The following is a 12716-nucleotide window of genomic DNA, read 5'->3' on the forward strand; positions in this document are numbered from 1 at the left end:
CATTTATCCATATGCAATAATGGAGGCAGTGCTTAGCCTCATGAGACATAATGAGGGTAGTGTTTAGCCCTATGCAGAGAAAGGCAGAGTTTAGCCTTATGCAATTATGGAGGCAGTGCTTAGCCTCATTCAATGTAATGGAGGCAGTGCTTAGTCTCATGCAATATAATGAGGGCAGAGCTTATCCCTATGCAGAGAAAGGCAGCGTTTAGCCTTATGCAATAATGGAGGCAGTGCTTAGCCTCATGCAATGTAATGGAGGTAGTTCTTAGTCTCATGCATAGAAAAGCAGCGTGTAGCCTTATGCAATAATGGACGCAGTGCTTAGCCTCATGTGACGTAATGAGGGCAGTGCTTAGCACTATGCATAGAAAGGAAGCATTTAGCCTTATGCAATGATGGATGCAATTCTTAGGCTTATGCAAGTGCTTAGTCTCATTCAAAGAAATGAGGGTAGTTCTTATCCCTAATCATGGAAAGCGATGATTAGAAAAGTGATTCTTAGCTTGACGCATTTAGGCTCGGCAACATCTATCTATATGAAGAATGCGGTCCCATTGTAGATATGTTTGTTGTGCCTGCATCCAAAGAAAAAATTTATGTTCGGGGGAAGGTCAGTTCGTGCTTTCGATTCCTTATTTCGCCTTTGCTCCTGTTTTGACGCCTTGTTCTAGTCACCCTGGGTAACATCTGGCTATTACGGAAATGCAATTTTCGAAAATATGCATTTGCGGTAGATCATTTGTGAATAATGCAATTGTTTTAAAAGATAATGTACAAAAGTAATTATTTGGTCAAATCATGGGTCGTGACATGCTTTGAGACACTGCGTCCTCTGTAACTCGGAATTTGAGGATCCCCTCAAAATTCTGCCCCAGTTTAATGCATGCTTCCGGCGATACTCTTCTTGGCGATACTTAACGTAATGAGATTGATGAAAACTCAAGATCCTGCCCTAGTTTCTGACCGTAGAGGGGAATGAAGATTTTATTATGATGTAACCGAACCCATAGGGCTGCCTACATATCCCCTCTTAAATGGGAATCAGGTCAAGCATAGTTCATATAACATTAAAAGAAAGTGCAAATACAATCTCAAACGTAATATCTCTTGATGGAGTCCGAATTGATTGATTTTGGCCATATTTCTCCGTCCATCTCTTCAATCATAAGTGCTACTCCTATTAGTAGTCGGTTATCCGTGAAAGGACCTTGCCAGTAGGTGAAAATTTTTCCTTTTCTTCATCTTGATGCGGGAAGATCCGCTTCAACACCAAATGCCCAGAATCAATTGCCTCGGTCAAACTTTTTTGTTGAAAGCCCTTGCCATTGTATTCTGTTAGAGTTGACCGTGATATACCGCGTTCATCCTTTTACCGTCAATAAGAGCCAATTTCTCATACCGGCTCTATATCCATTTCGGGCCGTTAAGATCGACTTCTTGTATGATCCTTAAGGAAGGAATTTCCACTTTGGTGGGTATTACAGCTTCGGTACCATAGACCAGTATTTAGGGGGTTGCCCCAGTTGACGTGCGGAGCATGGTGCGGTATCCGAGAAGAGAAAACAGTAGCTTCTCGTGCCATTGCTTGTAGATGTCCACCATCTTCCTTAATATCTTCTTGATATTCTTGTTGGCGGCTTCCACGACTCCATTCATTTGTGGCCTATGTGTTGTAGAGTTCATGTGCTTTAGTTTGAATATTTCACACATAGTTTTTATCAGATCACTGTTGAGATTGGCAGCATTGTTGGTAATGGTTGACTCAGGTACTCTTAATCGGCAAATAGTACGATCTCGGACGAAGTCTGCTATGACTTTTTTAGTCACGGCTTTATAGGAACCGTCTTCAACCCATTTTTTGAAGTAATCTATGGCCACCAAGATGAATCTGTGTCCATTGGAAGCAGCGAGTTCAATATATACATATTTGATGCAGTATGTCTCCATAGTCATCCAAAAATACCCTGCCCTTAATATCTTATTAGCTAGAACGAACCCATTCATGTGAGGTCCGCAAGTTTTGGCATGTATCTTTTCGAGCAATCTAGACACCTCCTTGGCATCGACGCATCGTAGAAGTCCCAAGTCAGGAGTTCTTCTATACCATCAGAGTGAAAGGGTAGCTATCTCGACCTCGAACGGTGCCTTGGTTTGCACCACAATCGGCGAGAGGGTGACAGGAGATGTTTTGGGAGCGTCCTCCTCTCAGATAAGCCCGATGGATCCTTCCTAGTCCCATTTTTCATCAATTTCTATCACATTCACTCCCTTGCCCCTGTGGTCAAGATAAGGGTTATTACGGACATTCGGCGCGGACTCCTTTGCCTGTGTAGCGCTGGTGTCAATCAGTGTCTGGATATTATCTTACAACATGCGATACTTTTCAATAGCATGTCCCTTCATACCTAAATGATAGGCACACGTCTTGTTGGGGTAGACCCATTGAGAAGGATTTTCAATAGCCGCTGCAGGGATGGGGGTGACAAAACCAACGACCTTCAGGGTGTGTTTTGTATGAAGGAAAATATTTTCCTAGAAAATATTTTCATGGAAAATGAGTGGTTTTATCACTTATTTTCCCTTGTTTGTTTGTGAGTGAAAAACTTTTTCTGGAAAAGATTTTCTAGTGCTTCGTTAGAGAGTTGAAAATATTTGTTTAGGAAAATATTTTTTTATGCTACTCTCCTCACCCCTTTCCCCAAGTCCCCATGTTTCCCTTGCCCACCCCCCCCCACCAAATACCCAACGTTTTCAGGACTCTATTTTCTTTAACAATTTAATTATTCTTCTAAAAATTCATACAAATACTCCATAACTATAAAGAAAATACTCTTTTTTGGTTGAAAAAGAAAGTACTATTTCTACAACATGAAAATAAAGTTCTTTTTTGTTGACATGAAAATAATATTTTCTTATATCATGAAAAGAAAATACTCATTTGTTGAAATGAAAAAAACAATCTATATATAACATGAAAAGAAAGTACTATTAATAACATTCTTATTTAGGGTGGGGGTTGGGAGCAGGGGTTGGGAGGGTAAGGTGGATAAGGGGTTGGGTGGGTTGGTGGGGATGGGGAATTGAGTGGGGAAGATTGAAAAAGAGTTTTGGAAAATATTTTCCCTTCTTTTGGTAGGGAAAATATTTTCCTCCGGTTGGAGAAAAATATTTTCCAAAACATTTAAGCCAACCAAACATGGGAAAATTGAAAAATATTTTCCTTCGTACCAAACACACCCTCAGCCTCTCACATAGTTGGGCTATGGGTTCGGTGATCGGGGTGTATTGTCTGGGAGTTATGCAGTCAAAGTTTGGTTGTGGTATCGAGTAGTTTTGACGCGCGGGAGGAGATGAATGGTAATATGCAGGCTGGGTATTATAGGTATGGTAGGTGGTGGCGGGGTAATGGTAGTTTGGAGGTTAAGGTTGATATGTTGGTGGAGGTGTCTGATAGGTAAGGGGAGACTTAGGGCCATGGGCTACCATCACAGCACCCGCTTCCTTCTTCTTTGAAATACCTCCGGACTGTAAGGCTTAATTGGTGGCTTGCAATGCCTCAAAATTAGTCACCGTACCGCTCTTGATTCACTCTTCTATTCTTTCTCCTAGCTTGATGATGTCGGAGAACGTGTGATTCTCTATAACCATCAATCTTTCATAATACTGATCCTGAGCTCTGACAAAGAACTTGTTCATTTGTTCCTCTTCTAGTGGCGGCCTCACCTTGGCGGCCTCTGATCTCCAGCGAGTAGCATACTCACGGAAGATTTTTATTGGCTTCTTCTTGAGGTTCTAGATATAGAAAACGTCTGGCGCATTTTCTGTGTTGAACCTAAATCTATCCATAAAATCGCATGCCATGCTTACCCAGTTCATCCACTTCTTTGGATTCTTACTAATGTACCAGGATAAAGTATCCCCGGTGAGACTTCGCATGAACAGCTTCATGCGGATCTGTTCATTCTTGCCCACTCCTACAAGCTTATCGCAATAGGTTCTTAAATGCACCTTAGGATCAGCAGAGCCATCGAACATCTAAAACTTAGGAGGTTTGTACCCCTCCGGCAGTTCCACGTCTGGCTGGATACACAGGTCTTCATAATTTAGGCCCTTAATACCTTTTCCACCCTAAACACTCTGGACTCTTCTTGTCAACTTCTTTAGCTCTTCCATCATATTCTGGATGAGCAGGTCCTTCTCGGTTAGTTCTGGTATGTATAGACTTTGCTGCGGGGTATGTGGTAAGGTCTCCACGTATATCGGGTTGCCTTGGTGCGTTCCTGGGACTTGACTCTGAGGGATATGATAGGTGGTTGTTTGCGGGTATGGGGTCGTGTGATGGTGGTATTGGTGAGGGGTTTGTACTGGCGGAGGGTTATGGTTTTGAGGGGGTGCGGGATTGTGATATTAATGCGTTGCGGGAGGGTTTTGTGGAGCTAAGGGTTGTGGATTTTGGGTTCGTGTGCTTTGTAGTGGTGTTTGATTCTTGGTGGTGGTGTTATGATGGTTGATGTCGGGGACATTCAGAGTAAGAGAGAGGTTTGCGAGATTTCAAACCTGATGAAGCTCACCTTGTAGCTCCAAGATTTTTTGCTCCAATAGCAGGACCAACTCATTTTGTCGTGGCGTACTCCTTCCGTCTGAAGTTTCGTCATTCTTTTCTATGGTAGCGTTGTCCTTTGTACTCGGATATCTCGGCTTTCTCTTTCGAACTCTTCACTTTCATCTTAACACTTGCAGTTGGTTTCTCCTTTTTCGCCCCCGTTTCTACATTCATCTCAAAAGTCACAATCTCCTCACACACTCTAAGCATGAGTTTTCTCTCGTGTATATCTAATATCGCTCTACTCGTTGCTAAGAATGGTCTTCCTAGGATGAGGGGGACCTCCTTGTTCTCCTCCATCTTTACCACTATAAAATCTACAGGAAATACGAACTTATCTACCCGAATAAGACATCTTCCATTATCCCCGCGGGTATTAGAATTGTTTGATCTGCCAGCTGCAAATATATTAGTGCAGACCTTATTTCTCTAATCTCATTCTCTAGTTTCCTATAAATAGATAGAAGCATTAGATTAATTGAGGCACCAGAATCACATAAAGACTTATCAAATTTAATAGTGCCTAAAGAGCAAGGTATATTACAACTCCTTGGATCTCCACACTTTTGTGGGAGTTTATTTTGCAATATCGTGCTGCAATGCTCTGTGAGCTTGACCAGCTTGAAAGATATACACACTGGCTTGCTCGCTGACCTATGACGCTGGACTATGTCACAGTGGGTGTTTGAAAATTTATACCTCAAAGTTCAAACTTCAGGACATTGTATCCTAAAGTTCGAAAATTGTGTCCACAAGTTCGAATCTTATGTCCTGAATTTTAAATTAGTATACTTAGTTCAGAAATTCACGACACTTAGTCTTGAATTTCAAGTTAGCAGCTCAAAAATTCAGGATACTTAGTCTTGAAGTTTGGGTGAATTGGCTAATCTTTAAATATATTGTAAATTGTGAATATATTTTAAATAGCGAGCTTAAAAGTAATTATTGCTGCACTCCCCCACCCGAATCCTTTCCTGCGGAGTCTACCGTTTCTAACAACAATTCATAAAAGAAAAAAGAGAACAAAAGCAAAAGAGATTCAAAAATAGCCAAATTTACAAGTGGTAATTGAAAAATAGCCACAATTTCAAAAGTAATCGAAATTTAGCCACTTTTCATGTAAAGATAAATCTGAACAAAAATACTATTCAAAATCTGGAAAATATTCCAGCATAATATACTGGAGTTCCAGTATAATATACTCGACTCCGAGCATAATATACTAGACTTCCAGCATAATATATTGGAAGTTCATACGCAGGTGCTCCAATCTCGAGTATATTATGCTGGAAATTTTCGTGTTGCAGCAAAATAATGGTTATTTTTCAATTACCAGTCCGAAAACTGGCTCCCCCCCCCCCCAAACATGCCAGCCGATAAAGGCCCAACTTAAAGTTTTTTGGTAAAGATTGAACTGAACACTTGGTCCTTAAACCCTAGTAGTTTGCAAATTCTCCACATTTTGATAAACCCTATTGTATGGGTCGGAATCCGACCCCAAGATAATTAACCAAGCTAATCCCGTCTTAAGCTAATTCATGATTAATTAGTGGCACGACCACTCAGAATTAACGATATTCAACCAGCATCTGATTCGATCAGCAAGGCCATGGCCCATCCGCCACCATGAAGGCGAAATCCCAACGTGGTCACGGCCACTTATTGCCAGCTCACGAAGCTCACAGCTATAAATACCAAGAGAGGAAACCCTAGAAAGGGGGGCTTCTTCTTCTTTACTATTCAAGAGAGAGAGAAAGATAGAACGATATACATATTATGAGAGAGGAGAACACCATTGTAAGGCTCTGAACCTCTTCAAGGAGAGGCAGACCAAACCAATATTATCAATAAAGGCTTCTAATGTTTCTCCCCCTAACCCTGAGTACTTATTTTCGTTTCCTTCATTTGGTCCAACGGATTATTACGGTTTGCTATGATTTTCCCTTGATTTATTTATATTGTTTTATACTCATAAGGTATGTGATAACTTTTGAGTCAAACACCTATACCCTGCTTTTACTTCAAGAGAGACCTGTGTAGTGCACATTGCGTTCTGGGCAGGAGAGAGATGGGTAGTGATAGGGAAGTAGAGAAACCGGCACAGAAAGAGAAGGAGATAAAGAAGCTATTGGCTATAGCACCTATTGCTAAACCACTCGCTGGAACGAAACTCAGCAAACGCACCTTCAAACTCGTTAGGCGAGGTATACATAAACTTCTGCGGACTAGATATCTACCTCTTTTCATTTCCTGTTGTATGTATATCAGTACATTTGTTTAATTACCATTGGTCTGCTTTCAGCTACGGAACATAAGTGCTTGAAAAGAGGAGTTAAAGAAGTAGTGAAGAGTATTCGATGCAGAGGCGGACCCAGAATTTTTACACGACGGGGGCATATTATTCTGCTCAACCAGTGCCCCCTAAAGGTTTTAATGTTCAGGGTGTCAACTGCTTTAAATTAACCATTTTCAAAGTATATATACAGAACTTCATCCGAAATTTACGGGGTCCCGTGACCCCTCACCCATACACATGGGTCCGCCTCTGATTCGACGTGGTCACAAAGGGTAAGTCCATTGCTGTCTGCTCATCGCTTTCTTTCAATATCTATCAGGTTTAAAATATTTGTATTTGTGATTTGCCATATCATATACTACAAGCTTGTGAAAATCATTGCCTTTTGGAAATTGCAGATTGTGTGTTATAGCTGGAAACATTTCTCCAGTAGATGTCATTACCCACGTTCCAATCCTTTGTGAGGAATCTGACATACCATACATCTATGTTCCCTCAAAAGAAGTAAGCTGAATCTTCCCAAGCTTTGTAGGTGTTATCTTGCCACTTGCTATTGGCCAGTTACTTTTGCATTAAAACCATCACTTAGGGGTCGTTTGCTCGAGAAACAAGTTATCCTGAATTAATTATACCGGAATTGTTTTCCCACTCTTTCGTAGGGATAAAAATAACACTACAATCCCTGAGATAATTTTATCCCAACCAAACTTGAGATAAACTCAGATATTAATTATCCCTTATCCCTAGTACAAATGAGTCCTAAGAGTATTAATTTTCTGTTTGGTTACTTTCTGAGAGTAGGGAGGGGGTTTATTAAAAATGGCAATATAATGTGAGAGTGTTTGAAGGTCATGACTGTAAAAGCATTGTGTTTTCAGGATCTTGCAAATGCTGGAGCTACCAAGAGGCCAACTTGCTGCGTTTTGGTATTGACAAAGCCTACTAAGGGGGAACTTAACCAGGAAGATCAAGAGAAACTGAAAGAAGATTATGATCAAGTTGTATCAGAAATTCGTGAAACAACTTCATCGTTGTTTTGACGAACAGAATTATGATATCGGCTGTTTTACTTGAATTGCCCTGTACTTAGTTCTGCTAAATAGCAAGTAATTATCGAATATTAATCTCCAACTGCATCTGCGTGCGCCATTTCTTCTCTCCTTTCTAAATCTGATGCTGCAATTTATGTGCGCCTACCATCTGATCATCTATCTACACTCATGTCTGATCTGTGGCATGCTCATTAGAGATAATATTCAATCAGCGTAACTAGATAATCATGCAGCTATCTGTTGCATTTTGAATAAAGTAGCCGAAAGCTGACAAGTACAAGGCATAAGGAATGAAAGATCATTCAGTATTGCCCTTGAACGAAATACGAAAGGAGAATGTAATTAAAGTTACAAACTGGCCTTGCATACACGTTGGAAAAGAAACGAAACCAGTATCGTACTAGTTTCCTCAAATATACAGTTTATTTTGTTGTACAAAGTCATTTTCATCTCCATTCTCCAGCAACTGGAATTTCATATTAAATTATACCAATATTATTAATAATATATTCGTGAGTCAGCCCAGCTTAAAAACCAAACAGGAACTTTTAAGAAAAGCAACATGACTTCATTTCACTTTTTATCTTTTTCGAAAATTAACCTGACTAATGATTTCGAGAAAAAGTTTATCTTTTTCACAATATATATATATATATATATATAAATATAAATATATATATAAACAAAATGTGAATTTCCTATCAAAAGGACCTAAAAACTATTTATTATTATTGCTACTCAATTATTGATATCCTCTTTTTTTCTTTAAATCCTGAAGTCAGTCTGTTGGATCAACATTTTTCTCCTTTAAAATGCAGATAAAAATGCATGAGCTATCTCGGGTACAAGGACCAGATAGACATTTGGACAAGCATCCTAAACAAGGATTACAGCACCAATACCAGCCCTACTATATAATTACACTAATAATCCAAGAAGAAATACTCTCTCCATCTGCAAGAGACAATTATTGCATCCTCTTCATGTATTTGTGGTTCTTCAAAGATAACAAGGCTAAAATTATATACATTTATGCTATTATGTACATCTTCGAGTTAAACTGTTTCAGTAGCATTAGCTGAATATGTTATTTTTGAGATGACAAGGTCCTGAACAAGAAGATACCTACACCGCCAATAGCAAGAGTAAGAAGCAGAGGAACAGCAATTGATTCAATAACTTCAGCCATTCCTTCGGTCCTATCCGTTCTTCCTTGGCGAGATCTTTCTCCATTGAGTTCACGGAGGATGTTACTCAGATTGTCTATCTGGTGCATGATCTGACGTTGTGATCTCCCAATGAGAAGTACCTGCTCGCAAGATGGTTTGCATCAGAAGCATAATTGTCTAAATCAACTAACCCCTCAGTCCCAAGTTGTCCATTTTCTCGATCTTCTTGAGACAATTCCGTTAAACTTGGACTATGGTTCTTGTTAGAGAATCTTTTAGTACTTGGAAACATAGGTCATTAACTTCCAGTGCTATCTCTAGTAAGTATTATTTTCAAATGATGAATTATTCCACGATCGAGTTTACTCTAAAAGTTGGTCTAATAGATCAAAAGGCAAGATTTGGACAACAATTGGCTTAGAAAGTATATCAAAGTACCACAATGCCTCCTTTTGTCTCTGCTTAGTGTCAAAGATGAGCAGAAGATAATCTTAAAATACCTCTTCCATGAGAGAAGATTCCCTTGCCAATTGGGAAGCAGACGATGAATGAGGTAAAAGAGAACCAGTCAATGAGCCATTGCCTAACCCAGCCACAAAAAGAGAAGTAGGTGCAGATCCATTGCAAGCCTCAGCATGCACTGCCAAATTTTGTTGGCTGGCAGAAACTTTATTGACAGATATTTTTGAGTTTAGCTCTTCCATCCGAGATGTAAACTCATCCATTCGCTCACTCAGCGTGGAAATTTGTTCTGAAAGTTGAGAAACAACTCCCTGAAAAAAGCAATTCTTGAGTGATCGAGAGAGAACAGGAAAATGCAAGATTGAGATATTAAAAACAGCTAATCATAAGTGGGAGGTACTGGTAGCAATTAACTACTCCTCTGGTGTATAAGAAATGATGAAATTAAGCAGGAAGATGGAAAAGGGAAAACAGCATATGTAATATACTATTTCCTGTGCACAGTAACTTTATATTCCAGTTCTCTTTGCTGGTAAGACTCCACCAAGTTCTCCATACAGAAGTCATGAACTATCTTTTTGCAAAACGAATGGATCCTTGTATGACTAATAAAAAGATTAATAGGACTCGAATAAAAGTCCCTTTTCAAGATTAAAACAAACCAAATATGCTTTTTATACATCTATATGAATAATTGTAAATCATAAAAATAGACTCTCTTGCTGTTCTACATGACTATAAAAGGGATCCATCAGTTTTTTGCAGGCGTCTCCAGCCACCAGTACTCAGGGTTTGCCAGGAGATCATCATTTGGCTTTCTTTTCTAAAGCTATAAAGTCAATTTTGCTCTGGCAATTCTCAAAACCACAAAACCCAACTGTGTGCCTCTTTAACTCCTAATGGAGGACTCACTTCCTTCTGCTGATATGAAATCTTTCCAAAGGTTATGTTGGTTCGAGTTATGCCATAAGGAATATTTGAATTATTAAAACAAATTGACAGCCTATTACTTTGGTCAATGGTTGGGCTATGAGACATGGAGGTAGTCCCTAAGAGGAAAGAGTAGGAAAGGGTGAATGTATTCTTGAGTGTCGATAAAAACAATTACGAATCAATCATTGGTGTTCAGAAAATGATCTAAGTGAGTAGATGAAACACTCTCCTTTTCTTGGAGTAAAATATTATATTAGGGATAAGATTTTGCAATTTATGTCAAACAAATGCCCCAAAATAGGGAAAATATTTTCTAAAAGAAATTTCACAGAACACCAAGAGAAAAAACTGGAGATCAGTTCACGCACCAAAAATGCCTTCAATCTGTAGCAAAAATAGTGGAGACATTAAATTCTCACAAAAACCTGAACTTATTTCTCAGAATAGTTACCTGGTTAGCCATTGGTGCTGGAGAATCTGGAATTCTTCCATCATATCTTCTACTATTAACCGCAAGTTTTGTCAACTTGGACAGGTGTTTTTCTCGTTGTATTGAGTATGTATGTGGGATACCACTGCCAATAGTTGCAGGCGAACAGATGAAGATTTTTTCAGTCCATGACTTTTGCAGAAATAAGTAGGTGGTGGTTGTATCCAGACAGGGTAAAAACATCTAAATAATGGTGCAAGACGTATAGACTACTTTAAGCAGTAGTTAAGATAATAATTTAGCCTATGACCTACCGATTAAGAAACTTCGTTCTCCTATCTGCCGAGGCTCGGGATAAAGCTTCTCTAGGGCTTGAGACCAAATCATCGTCTATGCTCAGCTTTGTCTTCAGATCGTCTGGCAATGCCTGCACAGTCTGTAATGCTCAGAACCAGGAACATTGGAAAAGTTTGTATTTAGTTAAAATTGCTCTTACCATAACATCATTTAAAAGCTTCTCCAGCTGAATTTGTTCAATGTAAGTGCGAGGAATATATGAACCATCCAAACCCAGAGAGTCAGCAATAAATTTTACATATAATCGATCTCTTCCTTGCACCTTCATAAGGAAAAAATGGAAATTGTTAGAATAGTCATGTAAATAGGAGTAAATAAATAACCCTAATCCAATATATATTAGGAGTAGGACATGTTATGTGTGTATATATATAGGGCTCATTGTAACATATGAATATACATCAATAATATATTTTCTCCCGTGCTTTCTCACATGGTATCAGAGCTACGGTGTGAAATTTATCGTTGTGCATCATTCCAGCGATATCCGGGAAGAAAGAACTCAGTCACCGTGCAATTTTCCGGTGACCTAAGTGACTTATTGCGTCAAAGTCACTAATTAACAGTGTTGTGCAAAATCCAACACCACCACAAGGTTCCCAAGAGAGATCCGACCAAACCCCAGAAAAAATCACCGGAAAATAGCCAGCCACGCGCCGTCACGCGCCTGTCGGAACTCTGCCGCCGGCGGCGCGTCTGTCCCACGCGCCGGCGCGTGAGGCCTCTTCCGGCCATTTTTCGGCTTCGCTTCTTCAGGACAGTTGGATCGCCCTGCAATTCCGAGCCTGTCCATATTTTTATTTTTTAATTCCGACCACTTTGAGTTTTTCCGGCGACTACACTGATTTTTCCGGCAGCTACAGTACTTTTCCGGTTAACACAGTGTTTTCTTCATCTGTCTCAGAGAATTTTCAGTTGATTCTTTTTTGTTATTTAGTGATAATCCAACCATGTCTTTGGGAGTCGATGCTTTCGGGTCTAGAAACCCGAGTTCTGGCAGTTCCGGTGTTATGATTACCTCAGAACCTTTAATGGGAGGTTCAAACTACTTAGATTGGGCTTCATCTGTCGAGTTGTGGTGTAAAGGTCAAGGAGTTCAAGATCATTTAACAAAAAAGGCTAGCGAAGGTGATGAAAAGGCCAAAACACAGTGGGAGAAGGTCGATGCTCAGTTATGTAGTATCCTGTGGCGATCTATTGATTCCAAGTTGATGCCCTTGTTCCGTCCATTCCAGACATGTTATTTAGTTTGGGAAAAGGCTCGTAATCTATACACTAATGACATATCTCGTTTCTATGATGTAATATCGCGAATGACAAGCTTGAAGAAACAGGAATTAGATATGTCTACTTACTTGGGACAAGTTCAGGCAGTCATGGAAGAATTTGAGACGTTGATGCCAGTTTCTGC

At 39.7% G+C, this 12716-nt stretch overlaps 2 protein-coding genes across 4 annotated transcripts in view; one reads left to right on the forward strand and one right to left on the reverse strand.

Annotated features, from left to right (window-relative positions):
* LOC109233867 (H/ACA ribonucleoprotein complex subunit 2-like protein) lies at positions 6675-7942 on the forward strand. The gene is made up of 5 exons (XM_019399721.1): positions 6675-6810; positions 6909-6958; positions 7155-7174; positions 7301-7406; positions 7781-7942. The coding sequence occupies exons 1-5, from the start codon at positions 6675-6677 to the stop codon at positions 7940-7942; spliced, it is 474 nt and encodes a 157-aa protein (XP_019255266.1).
* The window catches only part of LOC109233134 (uridine-cytidine kinase C-like), a 15487-nt gene continuing 11551 nt past the window's right edge, over positions 8781-12716 (reverse strand). For all 3 annotated transcript variants that reach the window (XM_019398909.1, XM_019398910.1, XM_019398908.1), the window contains exons 8-12: positions 11445-11567; positions 11263-11375; positions 10970-11093; positions 9624-9896; positions 8781-9263 (exon numbers count right to left, since the gene is read on the reverse strand). In XM_019398909.1, the coding sequence (XP_019254454.1) occupies positions 9042-9263; positions 9624-9896; positions 10970-11093; positions 11263-11375; positions 11445-11567 (855 nt within the window). In that variant the 3' untranslated portion in view covers positions 8781-9041. The remainder of the gene's footprint in view (positions 9264-9623; positions 9897-10969; positions 11094-11262; positions 11376-11444; positions 11568-12716) is intronic.

This window comes from Nicotiana attenuata, chromosome 10 (assembly GCF_001879085.1).
Source record: "Nicotiana attenuata strain UT chromosome 10, NIATTr2, whole genome shotgun sequence".
In the NCBI taxonomy this organism is placed as follows: domain Eukaryota; kingdom Viridiplantae; phylum Streptophyta; class Magnoliopsida; order Solanales; family Solanaceae; genus Nicotiana; species Nicotiana attenuata.

Excerpts from the sequence above, each read along its gene's own strand:
- LOC109233867 (XM_019399721.1), top strand. The coding sequence starts at position 6,675 with ATGGGTAGTGATAGGGAAGTAGAGAAACCGGCACAGAAAGAGAAGGAG. Across the intron at positions 6,811-6,908 it reads CTTCAAACTCGTTAGGCGAG|CTACGGAACATAAGTGCTTG; the intron begins GTATACATAAAC and ends GTCTGCTTTCAG. Across the intron at positions 7,407-7,780 it reads TCTATGTTCCCTCAAAAGAA|GATCTTGCAAATGCTGGAGC; the intron begins GTAAGCTGAATC and ends TTGTGTTTTCAG.